At 43.6% G+C, this 22,627-nt stretch overlaps 1 protein-coding gene across 3 annotated transcripts in view; it reads right to left on the bottom strand.

Annotated features, from left to right (window-relative positions):
* Nucleotides 1-12,826: 12,826 nt before the first annotated feature.
* The window catches only part of SLC8B1 (solute carrier family 8 member B1), a 58,418-nt gene continuing 48,617 nt past the window's right edge, over nt 12,827-22,627 (bottom strand). For 2 of the 3 annotated variants that reach the window (XM_040416626.1, XM_040416627.1), the window contains exons 11-17: nt 21,766-21,896; nt 19,500-19,641; nt 19,249-19,370; nt 18,988-19,141; nt 15,224-15,304; nt 14,518-14,579; nt 12,827-13,414 (exon numbers count right to left, since the gene is read on the bottom strand). In XM_040416626.1, the coding sequence (XP_040272560.1) occupies nt 13,226-13,414; nt 14,518-14,579; nt 15,224-15,304; nt 18,988-19,141; nt 19,249-19,370; nt 19,500-19,641; nt 21,766-21,896 (881 nt within the window). In that variant the 3' untranslated portion in view covers nt 12,827-13,225. Of the gene's footprint in view, nt 13,415-14,517; nt 14,580-15,223; nt 15,305-17,469; nt 17,701-18,881; nt 19,142-19,248; nt 19,371-19,499; nt 19,642-21,765; nt 21,897-22,627 lie in introns of those variants that run through there. The other variant, XR_005776197.1, reaches the window with a different exon arrangement.

Here is a 22,627-nt window from a genome sequence, read left to right on the forward strand (position 1 = left end):
ATCAGTTTTATCCTAATGCATTCTAGGATGCATCAGGATGTCTTCAGTTCAGTCTTTTTGACTTTTCAGGACGGAGAAAATACCGAGGCATGCGTCCAAAATTCCGGAACACATGCCGGATCCGGCATTTTTTCCGATTGATATGCATTAATGCCCGAGTGTTCCGGCAAAACTGATCCGGCATTGCGGTCTGCGCATGCTCAGACCGCAAAAAATGTGAAAAAAAATAAATGCCGGATCAGTTTTTCTGGATGACACCGGAGAGACGGATCCGACATTTCAATGCATTTGTCATATGGATCAGCATTTGTCGTCATACGGATCAGGATCCTGATCCGTCTGTCAAATGCCATCAGTTTGCATGCGTTTTGACGGATCCGGCAGGCAGTGTGAAAGTACCCTAACAATTAGCTTATATTTCCCTCAGACCAAGCTCCTCAAAGGTCACATCCATAGGGCCATTGGAATGTTAGAAACAAGTGATGTCACAGCAAGAATTAGGTAAGTGAAGGTGCGCTATAATCATCATGGAAATATTATAATGAGGTGATGTCATGGAAATATTATAATGAAGTGATGTCACAATCAACTGATGTCACAAGCAGCTAGTATTAGTGAATGTACACTGCGATCCTTTCAGTTGTTCGCTGCCTCTTTATGAGAAAGTGCCCATCTACCGATCTCACCTGCTTTCAAGCACAGAAGTTAATAGAGCCGAAGATTACAAATATGTTTACTCGCTACTTTATATTTCTTTGTTGCCTGCTCCTTGAGGTTCCTCTAGAAGCGAGGCCACTACCAAAAGAACAGAATATTGAATATGACGATGACTACTTGGACTACTATGACACAGTTCCTCTACATGAACACCAATTTCGAGTCCTAATCAAGCCAAGGAAAAACACACGGCATGGAAGACTGATGGGAAGAAGCACTGCTTCCCCTACAGAGACGCAAGAGGATATATCTTACCACCCACCAAACAAGGACCACGCTGAGGAAAACACCATTCAGCCAAGATCATCCATAGTGAACACCATTGAAGAAGCTGTATCTTCCCTGACCAAATGGTTACTTATAGGACTGGGTGTACTAATCATTTTAATTTGTCCAGGCATCTATCTGGGCATACGTCGCCTGAGAAGTATGTATACAAAATATGAAAAACTCCCTGTGAAAAAGGCTATAGAACTGTATGCCATGATGGAAGAGGAAGAAGACTGACCTGGCAAGAGTTATTATTACATCGTATGCTTTATGTTATTATTAAAATATTCATACTTTAAAGCTGCAGCTTCTAATGTCATTTATTGTACACAGCAGGGGCGTAGCTATAGGGGAAGCAGGGGAAGCGGCTGCTTTGGGGCCCTGACCCAAAAGGGGCCCATCCAGGAGGAGGAGGACTAAAAGATTTGGTCAGGGCCCCCTCAACAGTATTACACAATGAAATGACATACAGTGACAGTATAGACAGTGTAAAAAACGGATGGAACAGCTGCCGGCCCTGGTCTGAGAGAGCGATCTTTACTAGCCACAGGAATGTGGGCGGCATGAAAGGAAGGGGTTGCACAAAAAAATTACTGGGGGAGGGGGGCCCTATTCAAAAATTTGCTGTGGGGCCCAGTCATTTCTAGCTACGCCACTGCAGGAGTGGCATAGGGACAACTCTGTGAATGTGCTTGAGTGGCCCAGCCAGAGCCCTGACTTCAAACTACTTAAATATCTCTGGAGAGAGCTGGAAATGGCTGTCCACCAACAGTCCCTATCCAATCTGACAAAGCTAGACATGATCTGCAGAGAAGAATGTCACAAAATCCCAAAATTCAGATGTGCAAATCGTGTGGCATCATACCCAAGAAGACTGGAGGCTGTAATTGCTCCAATAAGAGTAAAGGTCTGAATACTTATGTTGGTGCAATATTTTAGATTTTCCTTTTCAATAATTAGCATCGATTTTGAACATTCTGTTTTCACTTTCTCATTTTGGTGTATTGCATGCAGAATGATAGGGAAAAACTAGATTTTTTTCTTTAACATTTTGCAACAAGGAAAGGTGTAAGGGTCTGTAGACTTTCTGAATGCAATGTATCAGATTTGCCGGGTGCCGGGACACTGCAACTCTGGCACCCATACGTGCTCTAAGAAGGGTGTGATGCATCTCAAAAGGTGTTGTGCCTATTATCCTGTGGACCGTCTGTGAAAAGTTGGCAAGTATGTAAATACAGAGAACATGTTCACTATGTACACATAAGAAGTGACCTAGACTCTGGTTTACCTGTCCAGCTAGTTATTAAAGCAGATGGTAGAGGCCCTGTCACGGCTGCATAATTTCATTTAATGATCAGCCATCCTCCCATGTGAATTAAGAGCTCTTGCTGCCTATTGACCCAGGGCTGGAGGAACTCAATGGACCCTTTTGCTAACAGTATTGAAATTGAATGCATGTAAATGAGCTGGCGCTCCACCACCCCTGCACAGTGTTTCTCTGGATCTGTGCCAGCTCTGAAGCCAGAAGCAGATGCTCCTATAATAAGGGTACTTATTTCTTTAACTGTGTGCCTGACAACTTTAAGTAGAAGCCAAAATAGATTTCAATGAAATATAGAATCAAAAAAATATTCACAACCCCTCGCCTTTGTATTATTATATATTTTTTTTTTTTGCTTTTTTCAATCACAGTATGGAAATAAAAAGGATTTTAATTTAATTTAGGTTAAATTTAGATTTTAAGTAATGGACCTGACAAAATAGATACAGAATGAAAAAAAATATATAAAAAAATAAATAAGTAAAAACTGAAAAGTTGTGAGTGCATATGTACTTAGCCCCTCTGTTATGAAACCTTAAAATAAGGTCTGGTCCTTCTGAAGTCAGATAATCAGTTGAATAGGGTCTCCTGGGTGCAATAAAAGTGTCACATGCTCTGTCACAGGATGTGAGTATAAATATATCTGTTCTTAAAAGCTCCAGAGTCTGCAACACTACTACGGCTAGGTTCACATATATGGCACAAACTCTGGTATGTCTGTTCAGGCAAAGAAATAGACTACCGGAGTTTACTATATTTGGCATAGCCAGATAATGCCATGCACTACCAGATCCCCATTGACTATAATGGCATCCGACAGGGATCTGGTTGCTTTCCGGCATAAATGCCAGCTTTCAGCCACACAAATACAGCCACCAGAGTTTGTGCAGCACATGTAACCTATCCTAAGCAACATGAAGACCAAGGAGCACCCCAAACAGGTCAGAGACAAAATTGTGGAGAAAGATCAGAGTTGGGTTAAAAAAAAAATCTCAAACTTTGAACATCCCATGGTGCACCATTAAATCCATTATAAAAAAATATGAGATTCAGTAAAGACACGACATATTACACTGAAGGAGCTACAAAGATCCAAAGTGGAGAAGGAAGTTTCTGTCCATGTCACGAACCAGCAGGTGGGCACCCATTGTGTCACATGGCCAACCACCTCTAAGGGCGTTGCTAAAGTGAATCCCTCCTTTTTCACTGTACCCCTGGTTGTGGGGATAGACTTTGTTGAGGAGAACACCAGGTGTTGCCTCTTGATGTGTATTGGTAAACAAAGCAGCTAATCCAGGAGGACCAGAGGGTACCAGAGGTATGAACATAGGGGGTCATTTATCAAACTGGTGTAAAGTAGAACTGGCTTAGTTGCCCATAGCAACCAACCAGATTCAACCTTTCATTTTGGACAGCTCCTTTGGAAAATGAAAGAAGGAATCTAATTGGTTGCTATGGGTAACTAAGCCAGTTCTACTTTACACCAGTTTGATAAATGACCCCCGTAGTCTACAAGTCGAGTTGTAACCATGCAGGACTAAAGGATGAGGCAGAGGTGTAGTCGTACAAGCAATGGGTCAGGGCAGGTGGCACAGATGCAGGTCAGGCAATCCAGATCAGCAATAAAAGAGTTGAGACCAAACACCTGGGAAGTGGGCTGGACCACTTATATAGGTGCAAGATTGCTGGGATTGGTCGCACAGGTCACATGTGCAAAACCCTTAAATCACACAAAGTGACGCCTGCCTACCCTTAGGGCTCATGCACATGAACTTATTTTCTCTCCGTGTCCATTCCATTTTTTTTTGCGGACTGTATGCAAAACCATTCATTTCAATGGGTCCGCAAGAAAAATGGAAGGTACTCTGTGTGCATTCCATTTCCCTATGTACGTTCCACAAAAAAATAGAACATATCCTATTGTTGTTGTCACGAGGGTGTCAAGACCCACGCCTCACTCCGTTATACCCGGGGTCAGGAAGTCGCAGCGGTTGGCTGCGCGCTCTATGTAAGACAGGGCTGTTTCCTTATGGTAGCTTTCTGGGTTTGCTTTGCAACCCTTTTTGGCTCACTCAGGGATCCGTAGCTCCTTCTCCTCAGCTGTTCCTTGTCCAGCACTCCCAACCTCCTTATATTCCCCTCTCACACTTCTCTGGTTGCCAGATATAGAGCTTCTTGCCTGGACTTCTATTTTGACCCTCTGGAGCTGTGTTGCTGCGTTCTCTGGTAGTTGGTCCAGAACGTTACCCTCCGGATCCCTGTTGGACCTTGGTGGTCTGCTGTGGTCGCCCACCTGGGTGTATGTGTTTGTCTGTATTGTCTGTCCTCTCCCTGGTGTTTCCCTCTTAGTGTCAGTGGTGCGGACTAGCGATCCCACCGGCCCGTTCACTATCTAGGGCTTATTCTAGGGAAAGCCAGGGTTTAGGCACGTGATCGCCGCACGGGTGAGGAACCCGTCTAGGGACGCCAGGGCAGTCAGGTGCCAGCCGCAAGGTGAGTCAGGGGTCACCACCTTTCCCTCTCCCTTGGGCAGGGCTTTCCCTTTTCCCTCCCTGTGCGTGACGCCGGTCATTACATTATATCTGGCCCTTATTTTGTGTAGGTAAAAAAAATATATATATTTTTTACCTACTTAGAATCCAGTATGGATCCAATTGCTGCTCTGTCCAAACACTTTCATGGCCTGTCTTTGGAGGTGGCAGGATTGAAGGCGTCGGTCCTCCAGCAACAGCAGCAATTACAACTGACCGCAAGCCCAGCGGTTGCTACTGGTAACCAGGTTGTTGCGGAACCCAAGGTCCCTCTCCCTGACAGATTTTCTGGGGGAAGGGACAAGTTTTTGACATTCCGTGAGGCCTGTAAATTATATTTTAAACTGCGCCCTTACTCCTCTGGTAATGAAGAACAGCGGGTGGGGGTTGTTATTTCCCTGCTGCAGGGGGACCCGCAGTCCTGGGCATTCTCTTTACCCTCTGATTCCCAGGCTCTTCGGTCAGTTGATGAGTTTTTCGGGGCCTTGGGTCTCATATATGACGACCCTGACCGAGTCGCACTGGCTGAATCAAGTTTACGGAGACTTCTACAAGGAGAGCGGCCGGTAGAGGAGTATTGCTCTGACTTCCGTAGGTGGGCTACGGATACCCAATGGAACGACCTGGCTCTCAGGAGTCAGTTCTGCTCTGGGTTATCCGAAAGGGTTAAGGATGCGCTTGCATTATATGAGACCCCCTTTTCCCTTGATGCGGTTATGTCCCTTTCTATCCGAATAGATAGACGCCTTAGGGACAGGTTGAAAAAACCGGAGCAATTGGTAACCCCTCCCAAGCAGCAGTTAGTCTGTACAGACTTAGACGAGCCTATGCAGCTAGGAGGAACTACTCGTCAGGTCCGTCCTCCTGAGGCTCGCCGTAGGCGTGGGGTTTGTTTTTTCAGTGGGGGGAGGGGTCATTTCATTAATGTCTGTCCTTCTTTCCTCAGAAACAAAAGACCGTCGGAAAACTACTAACCCCAGGCTGTGTGCAGGATGTCAGCCGGGGGGTATATGTTTCCTCCATACGTACATCGCAATTTGTGTTGCCAGCAGTTATTGTTTTTGGTGTTAAGACGGAGACTATTTCTTTCTTTCTAGACAGTGGAGCAGGGGTAAATTTGATAGATGCCCATTTTGCCTGCACTATGGGTTTGTCTCTCTGTACGCTACAGAGACCTATTCCCATATTCGCTATTGATTCTGCTCCTCTGTCTCAGAGAAACCTCACCCACATTGTTCATAATTTACACCTTCGGGTAGGGGACCACCATAACGAGATGCTTTCATGTTATGTTCTGGAGGGGCTTCCCACTCCAGTAGTGCTGGGCCTTCCCTGGTTGGTAGCGCACAATCCAGTGGTGGATTGGCAGGCCAGGGAGATATCGGAGTGGAGTGAGCATTGCAGAGAAAATTGCTTAAATAGCAATTGCTTAGTCGCCTCCATAACTACCCTACCTACATTTACAACGTTTTTTCTGAAAAGGGTTGTCAGAAGTTACCACCTCACCATCCTTATGATTGCCCGGTTAACCTTATTCCCGCCGCAAAATTACCCAAGACCAGGTTATATAATCTTCCGGGTCCAGAGAGACAAGCCATGAAGGATTATATCTCTGAGAGCTTGGCTAAAGGACACATCAGACCTCCTTCACCCGTGGCTGCAGGGTTTTTCTTCGTTAAAAAGAAAGATGGGGGCCTGCGTCCTTGCCTAGATTTTCGCGAATTAAATCAGATAACCATCCGAGACCCATACCCTCTTCATCTCATTCCTGACCTGTTTAACCAGATTGCGGGTGCTAGGTGGTTCTCCAAACTCGATCTTAGGGGGGCCTACAATCTGATTCGTATCAAGGAGGGGGATGAGTGGAAGACAGCTTTTAACACCCCTGAGGGGCATTATAAAAATCTAGTTATGCCTTTCGGTCTGACCAATGCTCCTGCCGTCTTTCAACATTTCGTTAATGACATTTTTAGTCATCTAATCGGCAGGTTTGTGGTAATATACCTAGATGATATTTAAATTTATTCGTCTGATCTGAGAACACATGAGGTGCATGTCAGACAAGTACTGCAGGTCCCACGGACGAATGAATTATATGCTAAAATTGAAAAATGTGTCTTCGCCGTTCAGGAGATACAATTCCTAGGTTATTTTTTATCTGCGTCAGGTTTCCGTATGGATCCTAGGAAGGTCCAGGCAATTTTAGATTGGGATCTTCCTGAGAACCTCAAAGCTCTGCAACGGTTCTTGGGCTTCGCGAATTTCTATACGAAATTCATTAAAAATTATTCAGTTATTGTAAAACCCCTTACTGACATGACTAGGAAGGGGACTGATTTTTCTAAATGGTCTGACGGCGCTAAAGTTGCTTTTTCCTCTCCTAAAATAGAGGTTTACCTCGGCACCTGTACTAGTCCAACCTGATGTCTCTCAGCCTTTTATTGTTGAAGTCGATGCATCAGAGGTGGGAGTGGGGGCGGTGCTGTCTCAGGGTCCGTCTCCTGGCAAATGGCGTCCTTGTGCTTTCTTTTCTAAAAAACTATCTACAGCAGAAAAGAACTACGATATTGGCAATAGGGAACTATTAGCTATTAAACTAGCGTTTGAAGAATGGCGTCACTTTTTAGGGGGGGCAGTCCACCCCGTCACTGTGATTACGGACCACAAAAATCTTCTGTACCTCGAATCAGCTAAGCGTCTCACCCCTAGACAGGCTAGGTGGTCGCTATTTTTTACCAGGTTTAAACTTTGTTATTACCTATCGTCCTGGGGCAAAGAATACCAAGGCTGATGCACTCTCTCGTTGTTTCCCTGGAGGGGGTAATGTGAGTGATCCGGTACCCATTCTTCAGAGGAGTGGTTGTTTCTGCGGTACACTCTGCTCTGGAGGGGAAGGTGTTAGAGGCCCAGGGGGACGCCCCGGTCCCCTCAGAGAAATTGTTTGTACCGTTGAACCTGCGTTTCGAACTATTAAAAGAACATCATAATTCGGCACTTGCTGGGCACCCGGGTAGTAAAGCAACCTTGGAGCTATTGTCTCGTCGTTTTTGGTGGCCAAGGTTGCGTCAGGATGCATTTGATTTTGTGTCTTCTTGTTCTACCTGTGCGCGCGCAAAAGTTTCACATACACGTCCTGCAGGGTCTCTATTACCACTCGTCATTCCCAATAGACCATGGACACATCTGTCAATGGATTTTATCACTGACTTACCTTTGTCTGCGGGTAAAACTGTTATTTTGGTAGTAGTGGACAGGTTTAGCAAAATGGTACACTTCATTGCGTTACCCGCACTACCTAATGCTAAGACTCTTGCTCAGGTATTCGTCAGTGAAATCGTGAAGCTTCACGGGGTCCCTTCCGATGTTGTTTTGGATCGGGGTACCCAGTTTATTTCTAAATTTTGGAAAGCTTTTTGTTCCCGTTTGGGGGTACACTTGTCCTTTTCCTCAGCTTATCAACCTCAGTCGAATGGACAGACTGAGCGTACCAACCAAAACCTGGAGACATATCTGAGATGTTTTGTGTCTGAAAACCAAGAGTTGTGGTCATCATATTTACCGTTAGCTGAGTTTGCCATAAATAATCGTCGTCAGGAATCAACTGGCAAGTCACCATTTCTTGGTGCATATGGTTTTCATCCCCAATTCTGTACTTTCAAAGAGGGGGGGGTCTTCTGGGGTTCCCGAAGAGGAACGGTTTTCGTCATCTCTTTCATCGGTATGGCAGAAGGTGCACGCTAACTTGAAAAATATTGGAGGTAAATACAAATGCATGGCTGATAAGAGACGGTCGCCAGGTCCGGACCTAGGAGTGAATGACTATGTGTGGTTGTCTACTAGGAATATTAAATTAAAGGTCCCCTCTTGGAAACTGGGTCCTAGGTTCATTGGCCCTTACAAAATTGTAGCCATCATCAACCCCGTGGCTTTTCACCTGGAGCTACCTCAGACTTTTAAAATTCATAACGTCTTTCATAAATCATTACTCAAAAAATATGTTCCACCTCTAGAACCGTCACCGCTGCCACCCCCTCCTGTTGTTGTGGATGGTAATCTAGAATTTCAGATATCCAAAATTGTTAATTCTCGTCGGGTCCGCCGCTCTCTTCAATATCTGGTGCTTTGGAGAGGTTATGGTCCCAAGGAAAGAATGTGGGTTCCTGCGTCTGAGGTAAACGCAGACAGGCTAGTTCGGGTTTTTCATGCCTCTCATCCTGAGAGACCTAGTCCTGAGTGTCCGGAGGCCCCTCGTAGAGAGAGGGGGGGGGGGGGGGTACTGTCACGAGGGTGTCAAGACCCACGCCTGACTCTATTATACCCGGGGTCAGGAAGTCGCAGCGGTTGGCGGCGCGTTCTATGTAAGATAGGGCTGTTTCCTTATGGTAGCTTTCTGGGTTTGCTTTGCAACCCTTTTAGGCTCACTCAGGGATCCGTAGCTCCTTCTCCTCAGCTGTTCCTTGTCCAGCACTCCCAACCTCCTTATATTCCCCTCTCACACTTCTCTGGTTGCCAGATATAGAGCTTCCTGTCTGGACTTCTATTCTGACCCTCTGGAGCTGTGTTGCTGCGTTCTCTGGTAGTTGGTCCAGAACATTACCCTCCGGATCCCTGTTGGACCTTGGTGGTCTGCTGTGGTCGCCCACCTGGGTGTATGTGTTTGTCTGTATTGTCTGTCCTCTCCCTGGTGTTTCCCTCTTAGTGTCAGTGGTGCGGACTAGCGATCCCACCGGCCCGTTCACTATCTATGGCTCATTCTAGGGAAAGCCAGGGTTTAGGCACGTGATCGCCGCACGGGTGAGGAACCCGTCTAGGGACGCCAGGGCAGTCAGGTGCCAGCCGCAAGGTGAGTCAGGGGTCACCACCTTTCCCTCTTCCTTGGGCAGGGCTTTCCCTTTTCCCTCCCTGTGCGTGACGCCGGTCATTACAGTTGTCCGCATTACCGACAAAGATAGGACTGTTCTATTAGGGGCCAGCTGTTCCGTTCCACAAATTACAGAATGCACACGGACCTCATCCGTATTTTTTGTGGCTCTGTTTTTTGCTGACCGCAAAATACATACGGTCGTGTGCATGAGGCCTTAACAAGGTGCTACAGGGAACAGACTGGAAGGCATGCTGTGTCCAGGGCTAGAAGGAAACCGTGGAGTGGATTCCAGGAAAGATGATGTCTGTAAGGACAGGGGCCAGGAACGCATCGGTGAATGGGAAGACACCGGCAGCTGATCACCGCTGCTACCTGCCCCGCAATGCCGCCAGACGCAGACAATAACGGAGGTGGCCAGAGAGGACAGTGCTCGCCGAGTGCAGAAATGCACAGAAATCTGCACTAAAAACAACATGGATTTTCTGTTAGTAAACCTGCAGCCGTGTGCATGTAGCCTAAAGATTCTGCTAAAGTGACACTGGCATGGTTTAAGGAAAAACATTTGAAGGTCTTGGCATGGCCTATTCAAAGCCCAGACCTCAATCCAATTGAGACTGTGGCATGACTTGAAGACTGCAGTACACCAATGCAGCCCATCCAACCTGAAGGAGTTAGAGCAGTTTTGCCTAGAAGAATGGACAACAATTCGAGAGTTTAGACATGCTAAGGTAATAGAGACATACCCCAAAAGATCTGCATCTGTAATTACAGCAAAAGGTGGCTTTACAAAGTATTGACTTTCAGGTGTATTGTTATGAACCTTTAAAGTGGTAGACATATTGCATAATTCAAAAGGTACAAACCCCCCAAAAATCTATTTTAGTTCCAGGATGTAATGCAAAAGAACTGGACAAACACCAAGGGGTTGAATACTTTCACAAACCACTGTATTTCTTGTGAAAATGTTGGCATATGGATTTATGCAACTGTACAGAAATTGCTGAGATTGGCTAAGGTTATTTTAATGATTGACAGCCAGCAGATGGATACCTGGGGGAGTATTTTTATTATTGCATTGAAGTTATTTTGGGCTAAAAATTTTTTTCCCAATATGTCTTTATTAAAATATTTTAACCATTTGTCCTCTATAGACAACACCTTTTCACATATGTTCCAGCATGCTCTTCACAATGAAATTGATCAGAGCAGCAGTATACTGAATTCTCATTCATTTGAGAATTCAGCTTGATAAGAATTCAGCTTACATAAATTCGCTCTGACATTTTTTGTTTACAAAAATAAATATTATTGAAAAGCAGCTAAAAAAAAAACATTATTGCTTTAACGTGCTACTTACCGTAGCTTAAAGGGATTCTGTCACCTCCCCTAACCCAAAATCGGATTTTAAAGCAGTCATGCAGCACAGCTTACCTTGAATCGGCTGTGCTCTTCTATCTTGTAATCCGTCCAGTAGTTTATGAGAAAATCGACTTTTATGATTATGTAAATTAGCCCTGAAGGTGCCCGGAGGGGTGTTATGTTTCCCTTAGTGTGCCCAGTAACGCCCCTCTTACAGTGCCCAAAACGCCTTCCTTCCGACTGCCTAACCGCCCACAGCCTCTCATCCCTCTCCTCCCCCTCCCTCACGGCCGAACGAACTATCGCGCAGGCGCAGTGCCCACTGAGGGCTGCGCCAGTGCGATCTGCAGGAGACTGAGGGCAGGAGCTTCATCCTCGTCACTGGGCATGCGCCGAGCCCAGTGACGTCCGATGCTCACACTTGTTAATTCATAGTTTTGATGCCTTCATAGTCATGAAAATAAAGAAAACTCTTTGAATGAGAAGGTGTGTCCAAACTTTTGGTCTGTACTGTAAATCTGGTCATAAATTACCCCCAATGTTTGCAAAAACCTGCGGTTATTTTGCTGTCATTTTACTGGTTAATAAAAGAAAAGAAGGGACAGACAAAATTCCTGTGTTTTCCACTATAATGAACAAGTGCAGAGATTAGAGATTTAGACAGAATAGAAAGCTGATACAATTCACTGTATTGCAGAAGGTGACATACATTTCCATACCTCATACATGGTGAGCATATTTTTTTCACTTTTAGTATACACACATTTTTGAGCATTTAAAGGGGTTTTCCAAGACTTTTATACAGATGACCTATGCTCTGGATCGGTTATAAGTATTTGATTGCTGGTCTGACAACCAGGACCCTCGCCGGTAAGCTGTTTTTTTGAGAAGGCACCAGTGCTTGCAGTAGCACCACAGCTTTCCTTAGCACGTGTGACGTCATATTCATCGGCCACATGGCCTAGCAGCAGCTCAGCCCCATAGAAGTGAATGGAGCTGAGCTGCGATACCAAGCACAGTCACCATCTAATCTACGGAGCTGTGCTTGGTGAGCTGAAAGAAGGCCGCAGAGCTGACAGACAGCATCGGTGCCTTCTCAAACAGCTGATTGGTGGGGATCCAGGGTCTCAGACCCCTTCCAATCGGATACTGATGACCTATCCAGTTTTGGAAAACCCCTTTAATCTCAATGCAATACAAACCTTTTCCATTCTGGATTGTGCAGGTTCCAATAAAATAAAAACTCCACAGATCCCATCTTGCATTTCCTATTAATGAATATTACATGAAAGTCAGTTCCATTCATTTCAATGGAGTTGTTTTGAAGGAAACTAATATGCAGGTACATGGAACCCTAGGAAAGTGGTTTGGTAAGCTAGAACACTAAACATATTAGGTAAGAAAACTGTAAAAAAAACAAAAACTTGTCTTCTGCTCTTATTTTCACCATAAGACGTGAAAGCTGCACTGTGATATAGGTATATATATATATATATATATATATATATATATATATATATATATATATATATATTAGTTGCTATAGGTAAAAGTTTTTCTTTTACACAGTTTCATAACTCTCCCCATTGACTATAATTTGTTTGGCTTTTGTCACGGTGTCAGATATGTTTTTATGGAATGTGTAATGGAGGCCACTAATGGAGGCTCTGATGCAGATGTAACTATAGCCTAAAAATAAGTGATTTAAGAATTTTGTGAGGAAGCAGCAGTGGTATCCACTATTACAACATGTAGTATTTTAACACAAGGAACAGCTTTATTAAAAAAAAAAATACATATATAAAATATATCCTCACAAAGTATTTGAGCATAATTGCATTGGTTACCGCATGTAGGTGCAGCTCACAATATGAATAAAAAATATATCAGTCATTTCAAGATTGTGCAATTGTTTTGTAAAAAAAAAAAAAAAGTTCATAAAATAAAAAACAAAAACACATGCTGGTTTCCCTTTTAAATAACAAATAGTAAAACATCTTGATTGTGTGTCTCAAAAAATTAAATAAACCGCCAAATAACACCCTGAGACAATAATGCAGCCAGTAAGGACGTGGTCTGGAGCAGAGGTGAAAGAAAGGTGCCAATTTGTATTTTTCTAGTCTGTAAGTTATTCCATTGATCTGTTCATCCACATCAAAAGTTTTATAGTCTGATGACTCCAAATTCAGTTAAAAGTGCAACAACGAGAAAGAGCCCATAGAGGAAGAATAGGGCAATCCCATATCCTCTTCGTAGGTGAAAGCACTGTATGGGTACTGCTATTAGGGAGAAAACTAGACTGATTCCAAGACCGCCGGCTAGGATCCACCCCAAAAGACCTTGTGCTTCAAGCTGGAGAAAGAATTATCATAATATTAGGCTTATTTGGCAAAAGTATGGCAAACTCCCTTCTGCTCCCAATCATAACCAGCAAGCGAGAATATCAGCCATTGTTCTACTGCCTATCATGGACTTCTTGGTTATTCTTTGTTAACGCTACACCCCAACCACTCGGCCAGTGGCTCCCATATAAGTACTGGTGAGCACAGAACTCCAAAGCGTCCCCTACCAAATGGCCGTGAAAACCACTGACAGAACCTAGATGCCTTCAATGGGCTATTTAGTCCGCATCATGGACCAAAGTAGTGCTTGTTTTTTTCCTGACCCATGGTCAATGGAAAACCACTGATGTGAAATTCGGTGCACAGAGGCAGACCTGCTCCCTCAGGCTTGTGTATGGAACGTCATCAGAGCAGGGAAAGAAGCTGACATCACAGGTAACTAGGAGAACAGGGCCACTGCAGATGAAGTAAGTGAATTGAAAACCCCTTACATTTGCTTACACTTCTGTATTGCAGTTTATTTTGCCTGTCAGTGTAAGACTAGTCTGTCACTAGTGCTAGGGATCCGGCAGGCAGGATCTCTCTGCATTCCGACATTGCAGCGCACAGCGGTTTTCTTCATGCCGATTCTCGGCATATTTGCAGTGTTGCAACTGAATCTCCGGCGGTCCCCATTATAGTTAATGGGGCCGGACGGAGACTTTCAAGCTTCCGGCAATACTGGAATCAAAGAGATCCGGCAGGCTGTTCCCTGCCGGAACAGCTTTCCAGATTCCTAGCGCCTTAGCCAAATAAGTCCTTTCTCTGGCAGAACCTAATAGGTTTCCGTACATGGCAGGCCTTGAAACCATTGTTAGGCAGGGTGCTGCCATGAAAACCGCTTATAGGGTTAGGTCGATGATGTGGTTCCTTAACTGCTTCGGTCGCTACTGACATTTCTCACCTGGCACCAGCTGTGTATGAAGCGGGCTCAGCTACAAAACCCACTACATACACTCTGGCAACATGTAATGTGGATATACAGTATATCACCTCACAAAGGATTAAAACATTTGATGGAATTCCACTTTACTAATCAGGTTAAAACATGAGAACACCAGAGGCTTGACTAACCTGTAATTTGTAACTTGGACCCATCTGTAGAAGACAACCCAGGCCAACTCCTATGAGAACATCTGACACCAGGTCAGGAGAAAAGCGCAAGTAGATAACTTTGAATAAAACATCTGCCAGATTGATGAGGTTTTATGTACCATCAAGTGGGCGAATGGTGGCTCTATGTGTTGTATGGAGCCATAACAGGAATGCATGAGCCTTCTACTCTACTTCTGTATGCCTCCAATTTTACATGGAGGCATGCAGAGTTATTCATATTATGATAGATTGGATTCAGTAGTTTCAATTAGAAGGGTATTTAAATGTTGCCATGACACTACTGCTTTTAGAGGGGTTGGCCCATAAACCACAGAATAGGTAATAAATGTATGATCGCTGGGGGTCCAAATGCTGGGATCTCCACCAATGACAATAATTGGGGTTCCCTTATTCCCCTGTGTGTCCACAGGTCCATTCACTGCCTTAGGGATTCCCAAATACAGCACTCCTCTATCTAGAGCACTCCTAGCAGAGGTCCTGCATGTACTCGCACAAGGGACTGGATACCCCCACTCTTGTGATCGGTGGGGGTCCCAGCGGTCAGCCCTCCACCTATGCAGTGGATATGTGATAAATGGTGTCCATTGCCCAGTTTCTTTAAGTCATTTTTTTTAATTAATGGAAGATATGTAACATTTTGTGGAGTAAGTCATGTAAAGGATACTGAAGATGATCCCTCCAAAGCAGGCAGAGAACGCCATGCGCGGATAGCCTTGGCGAGCCAGTGTAAGGTCAGATATAAAATCTGTAGAAGAAAAAAAACAAAACAAAAAAAAAAAACAAGCACATAAATGTCTGTCATATACAGGGTTTCCTGCAGTCACCGATCAATGTAACAACTGGGTTTGCCTTCAACCAAGTTCAAGTTCACAATTCCTCACTTTTCAGTCTTTTAGCATCAGCCAGCTTTCTGGTCCTGTGCTCAGGAAGAGCATAAAAGGATGCTGATTGTATTGTTCTTGAAAAGGAGGAACAGGTTGAAAATATTGAAACTGAAATATTTATTCAAATAGAAATTTTTGATATGTAAAAAAAAATAAATTGAAAATGCAAAAAAGGAAAGCAATATATAGGATGGTAAAATACCAATACTAGTAACAACAAACTATTAACTGTTTGCGTCACTCCCATAACCAATTAATGGCAGTGACAATATTCGGAAATGCATAAATAAATATCTTTCAATATTTTGAGAAAATTATTAAAGGGGTTGTCCAGGTTCAGAGCTAAACCCGGACATATCCCCATTTTCACCCCTCCGGCCCTTCTGACATAAGCATCGGATCATTTCATGCTCTGTGCTCTCCCTTGCCCTGTGCTGTATCGTGCAGGGCAAGGGCTTTTTTGTTTATATTTTTACACTGCTAGGCGGACATCGCCGGCACTAATGGGCAGGGTCTAGCGCCACACTAGCCGTTTTACAGGCTAGGGCAGTGCTAAAGCCCACCCATTAGTGTCTGTGTCATCACTGGGCTCACTGCTAGGTGGAAGCCTCCGCCTAGCTTACCCATGGAGAGCCCGGTACGTCACTGGATCTCCAGAAAAATACTTTACCCTGCGTGATTCGTGAAATTCTCCCATGCTCATATCAGAGGGCCTGCCTGGGTAAAAACGGGGAGATGTACAGGTTCAGCTATGAACCCTGACACACCTTTAGGTACAGTGTTCAAGGAACCCCCATTAGCACCATTTTATAGTATATCTATCTCCTGAGTTAAGGTGGGTTCACACATAGAAGGAGATTTATCAAAACTGGTGTAAAGGAAAACTGGCTTAGTTGCCCATAGTAGCCGATCAGATTCCACCTTTCATTTTACAAAGGAGATCTGAAAAATTATTGCAGCTTTTCTTAAATCTTTTTGAGCCAAAGCAAGAAGTGGGTTAGAAGGGAATGAAAAAATATAAAAGGAAATACAAAGTATAAATAATTCCTGTATATTTTTCAGTCCCTTCTGATGCACTTCCTGCTGGATCCACTACTGGCTTTGGCTAAAAAAACTACTAGAAAAAATTGCCACAAAAACCTAAGTGTGAAACTAACCTTAAAGGGATATTCTGGTTATGTAAAGTTATCCCCTATCCACAAGATAGGGGATAACTTTTAGATCGATGGGGGTCCTATTGCTGGAACCTCACCGATCGTAAGAACAGGCACTGAATACAGCACTCTGCTATCTATGGAATCACCACAGAAATGAATGGAGTGTGGCCACGCATGCCTGACCGGCCGCTCTGTTTATTTGAGGGGGCTCAGGTACAAGTCCCTATTCTCATGATTGGTTGGGGTCCCAGTGGTAGGACCCCCACCGATCTAATCATTACCCCTTATCCTGTGGATAGCGGATAACTTTACATAACCAGAATACCCCTTTAAGCTGTCACACAAAAAGTCGCCCAAATCCACAAAGTTTGACCAGATTAGGCATCTCATGTGCATGCCCATCTCAAACATGCAACTCCCATAGTGTTGAACAGAGAGTGGCGACTAGAGATGAGTGAATTTCATATTTTGAAATTTGTTTGCTCTTCATTTGGTGGTAAAAGCAGAATTGCGTTATGGATTGGGTTACCACGGACCATAATGCAATTCTATGATGGAATGCATAACGGAATGCCTTTAGAGGCATTCCGTTATTCATTCTGTCATAATAGAAATCTATGGGCTTCAAAACTGATCTGTCCCGTTTACGTTATGCAGGGGAGGACTCTCCTGCATTACAGAAACGGGACAGATCAGTTATGCAGGCCACAGACGTCTATTCTGACCGAATAAATAACGGAATGCCTCTAAAGGCAGAATTGCGTTATGGATTGGGTTACCACGGACCATAACGCAATTCTATAGAATTGCGTTATGGTCAGTGGTAACCCAATCCATAACGCAATTCTGCTTTTACCACCAAATGAAGTGCAAACAAATTTCTAAATATGAAATTCACTCATCTCTAGTGGCGACACATGCGCTGCTGCTCTCCCTTCACTTCGGAGGCCCCGATCTGGAGGTAGGAGCAGGTCCGAGAGGTGGGACCCGCACCTATCTGACATTGATGGCCTTTGAGAAGTTAATTCAAAAGTAACAACCAACTATTAACATACGTTGGAGATTTCAGCTCTAAAGCCTGCAGAGTTGTGAATGCAGCTCTAAGGCCCCTTTCACACGGGCGAGGGATGGAGACCCGATCATTATTATTTTCCCTTATAACATGGTTATAAAGGGAAAATAATAGCATTCTGAATACAGAATGCATAGTAAAATAGCACTGGAGGGGTTAAAAAGTAAAATAAAATAATTAAACTCACCTTAGTCCACTTGATCGCAATGCCGGCATCTCCTTCTGTCTCCTTTGCTGAACAGGACCTGTGGTGAGCATTCATTACATGTAAAGGACCTGTGGTGACGTCACTCCGGTCATCACATGATCCATCACATAATCTTTTACCATGGTGATGGATCATGTGATAACCGGAGTGACGTCACCAAAGGTCCTTTACCTGTAATTAATGCTCACCACAGGTCCTGTTCAGCAAAGGAGACAGAAGGAGATGCCGGGCAGCGCGATCAAGTGGACTAAGGTGAGTTAAATTTTTATTTTATTTTTTAACCCCTCCAGCGCTATTTTACTATGCATTCTGTATTCAGAATGCTATTTTCCCTTATAAGGCCTATTGCACACGGACGTTTTTTTTTCCCGTTTACTGGACGTTTTTTGCGTTCCGTATACTGTCCGTATACGGAACCATTCATTTCAATGGGTCGGCAAAAAAAAACGGAATGTACTCCGTATGCATTCCGTTTCCGTATTTCCGTTCCGTTTTAACATAGAACATGTCCTATTATTGCCCGCAAATCACAGTCCGTGGCTCCATTCAAGTCAATGGGTCCGCAAAAAAACGGAACACATACGGAAATGCATCCGTATGTCTTCCGTTTCCGTTCCGTTTTTTGCTGAACCATCTATTGAAAATGTTATGCCCAGCCCAATTTTATCTATGTAATTACTGTATACTGTATATGCCATACGGAAAAACGGAACGGAAAAACGGAACAGAAACGGAAACACAACGGATCCGTGAAAAACAGATCGCAAAACACTGAAAAAGCCATACGGTCGTGTGCAATAGGCCTAACTATGTTATAAGGGGAAATAATACAATCTACAGAACACCTTCTGTGAAGAAGTTCGGGTTTGGGTACCAAACATGCGCGATTTTTCTCACGCGAGTGCAAAACGCATTACAATGTCTTGCACTCGCGCGGAAAAATCGCGGGTGTTCCCGTAACGCACCCGCACATTTTCCCGCAACGCCCGTCTGAAAGAGGCCTAAAGGAGAAAACACCTCCAGATGAGGATCAGTACAAGTAATGCAATGCATTACTAAAGTTACTAAACTTTTAATGCAGTTAAATTTTACAATTTAAAAACTCACCTCCAATACTATTTCCCCAGGCAAGCAAAGTTAGACCTAAAACTGTATTACTCAGGCGGAAGATGACTCCGAAGGTGCGCAAAAGGCTAACTACTTCAGTTGCTGCAGCACTTATCCAAAGTGCGCTTGTAATAAATCCCATAAAGGAAAAGATCTGTGAGCAACAGGTAAAATAAACATGTTAAATAACATACAAAGAGGTGTCAAGATAGGTGAATCACACAGTGAGTGAGTAAAGTAGGGTGCCATGTGTGCCCTTACGCAGTGATATTTTGGGGGTTCTCCGTTCCTGGTGGTAAAGAAAATAATAAGTGACAAAGGACTTCCAATCAGCAGCAAAAGGGCCCACACTGGAAGCGCTCCCTGAATAACGATATATGCATCTAAAAAGGGGCAGAAAACAAATCTCCCGTTAAATCCGTCACGGAGGCACAACAGGAAACAATATGGAAATGTGATTTTACTGACCCAATAATGAAGAACAGAGGCAAGTATCATTGTCTGGTACTCACAAGCTCCTGAGTGTAGAGAAAATAGACAGAGAAGTGGGCTGGTGATTACATGTAGGCAGTTCAGGGGTCTCTGCCAGTTGCGATCTTCTTTATCTGGGTCCACAACTGGCACACAGAGTAGCAGCAAAACCTCTATAGGAACCTAAAGGCAATCACATCACACGGGATTGCTTTCATTATTTCTTGATTTTTCGAAACAAAGAACCAAATAGTAAAAATGTTATACTTCCCACCAGAGCCCTGTCTGGTTCTGCACTGCAGCTTCCTTCTGCCACTGCTGTGGTGTAATGTTTTGGCTGCAGCATGTGCCATATACCACATGTGACTACTGAAGCCAATTGTTGGCCTCAGTGGTATATGGCACGAAATGGTGGCTGCAGTCATGTGCGGCAGACAAGCACGTCACTGCTGCAGCCAAATAAACAAAGGCGGTAAGTACACATTCTTTTTTTTATTTTTTTATTCTTCTGATAGCTTCCCTTCCTTCAGAAAAATAAATCAGAAAACCCCTTTTACATATGAGAAAAGTTACTTCTTGCTCTATATACTGTACGTACACAAGGCAGCCACAAATCTAGTAAACAGGATTGACTGCAATTTTTATTTTATATTTTATCTTTAATGGCAGAAAATGAAAGTTTTTAAAAAATGGCTTGCATAATAACAGGCACATTAACAATGGAAAAGCTTTTTCAAAAAGATTTTTTTATTGTGGATTTTTAATTTATGTATCAAATAACTATAGTTGGTAAATACCGAAAAAAGACCAAAAGTGGCCCACATGCCAAGACTTTACTAGTGGTACATCAATATGTATTGTGGCTAACTTGGGGGCCACCTATAAAAGAATCTAAGTACAAGCTCCTAGAGCAAGAACAAAACCGAAACAAATAATGGAGCTCACAAAGTACAAGTAAGGGTCCATTCACACGTCCGCAATTCTGTTCCGCATTTTGCGTAACGGAATTGCGGACCCATTCGTTTCTATGGGGCCGCACGATGTGCGGCCCGGATCCAGAAATGTGGATTTGCACTTCCGGGTCCGCAATTCCGTTCCCGAAAAAAATAGAACATGTCCGATTCTTTTCCACAATTGCGGACAAGATTAGGCATATTTTAGTATAGTGCCGGCGATGTGCGGTGCGCAAAATGCGGATCGCACATTGCCGGTGTCCGTGTTTTGCGGATCCGCAAAACACATACGGATGTGTGAATGGACCCTAAAGGGTATCATATTTTATTAATCAAAGTATAAAAGACCATGTCATTTTAAAAGGAAAGGTAGCAGAGAAAAACCCACCATCCTGGCAGAGCACAGGCTAGATATATTAATAGGCTATAAACTGTTATGTAAGAGATTTTATGCGGGTATGTCCCATACATAAATAATATAGCAGTAATAAATATCAGGTACCCATAATAGCTAACACCAGTCAAACGCAAAATAACAATAATATAATACCAGGGAGCGAAATGACACGCTACCCTTTGCATGGAAACCTGGGACCTGCTGCATGGAACTTACCCAGAGCACTGTGCCTACAACCAGGATGGCACTACCCCTGGCTAACCACCGCTCAGACCCCACAGATGAAAACTTTTGCTATATCTCGGACATATCAGAAGTTTTACCAAAACTTAGTGACCCTTTAAGGGACGTTTTAAGACTGCAGGCTTAGAGATGACAGGTTTACTTGTTATGCCCATTAGCATTACATGAACACTTGTAATTAAAGCAACCCTCCGGTTCAGAAAAAATAAAAAATAATTCAGATTAACTGGGGAACGAACAGGACACTTAAATGATGACCTCCTTTTCATCTTTTTAGCTGCAGATCCGCAAATTCTCAGGGTCCTCTTCTGCCATCCAAGATGGCACTGTTTCTCAGACTCCCTGAAGCATACTGATGCATCCTGCTGCCCTTAGATTGGCCAGCCCTGCTCACGTGACCAGTGTCAGCCAATCCAAGAGCAGGGCTGGACACGTAGTCTTGAGCTACCAATGCACAACGTGCACCGGATAAGCGGTGCGGCCATCTAAAATGACAAAAGAGGAGCCTGAGAAGTAGTGGATCTGCAGCTAAAAAGATGAAAAGGAGGTCACCAAGTACTGTAAGTGTTGTGTTAATTCCCCAGTTAATATGATTTTTCTTTTTTGAAACAGAGGGTTGCTTTATTTTTTAGTGTCCTTTCTTAAAGAGAATATTATGGCCAGCTCTTTAGGTGGATCTACAATTTGCACCATGTCACACAAGTTATGCCATACCTTGAAAGATTTTAATATTTTCCAATACCAGCGTTTCTGTCTCCACTTTCTTGAGTCCACTGGATTAATTCCTTCCAACAGGATCTGCCACGTAGTGTTTTGTACTGGCAATAATGGCTGATACTCATCTCCTGGGCAATCCATAAGACAGCTTATTAGTCAACATGATAACACATACACAATATTATTTATCTATGATTTTATTTGCAGTTCTCAAGTTATCCATTTGATGGTCAGCAGTATAATACATAATATACCTATAATATATGCAGGGGAATGCATGAAGCTATTAAAAACAGACATGTCAGGAGTGGTGAAAAATCCTCTTTAAAATGGACCTGTCATGACTACCATGTGATAGCCGAAGAGCTAGATATGTTCTTCATCATACTGTGCAGTCTCATATTGTGTATGCATTGGAAAGTGTCAATATCTGAGTTTTCAGTCGAGGAGTCCATTCTACAGACCTGCTACAGTGCCAAAATGGAGTCTGCTGCCTAGAATTTATATGAGTAATTTCACACAGTTTGGACTACAACTGCATATCAGTCTACATAGCAGGTACTCAGACATCAATTTAAACCAAGATCCCACAGACCTAGAAACAGTTTCCTGTTGGTCAATCATCTCGATTTTTATTTAGCATAACCAAGCTGAGCTTTAGGTCTGTAGACTTTTCAAGATCCACTTGAAGAAGGGAACCTGTCCCATGGCATGTCCACACAATCATTATCTAATCTTTTCCCAGCTTTTATGTAACTTAAAGGCTATTTACACATTTGGGAGCATTTTTTTTTAGTATTGCATTGTAACATAGAAACATAGAATGTGTCGGCAGATAAGAACCATTTGGCCCATCTAG

Source organism: Bufo bufo, chromosome 2, assembly GCF_905171765.1.
Source record: "Bufo bufo chromosome 2, aBufBuf1.1, whole genome shotgun sequence".
NCBI classification, from domain to species: domain Eukaryota; kingdom Metazoa; phylum Chordata; class Amphibia; order Anura; family Bufonidae; genus Bufo; species Bufo bufo.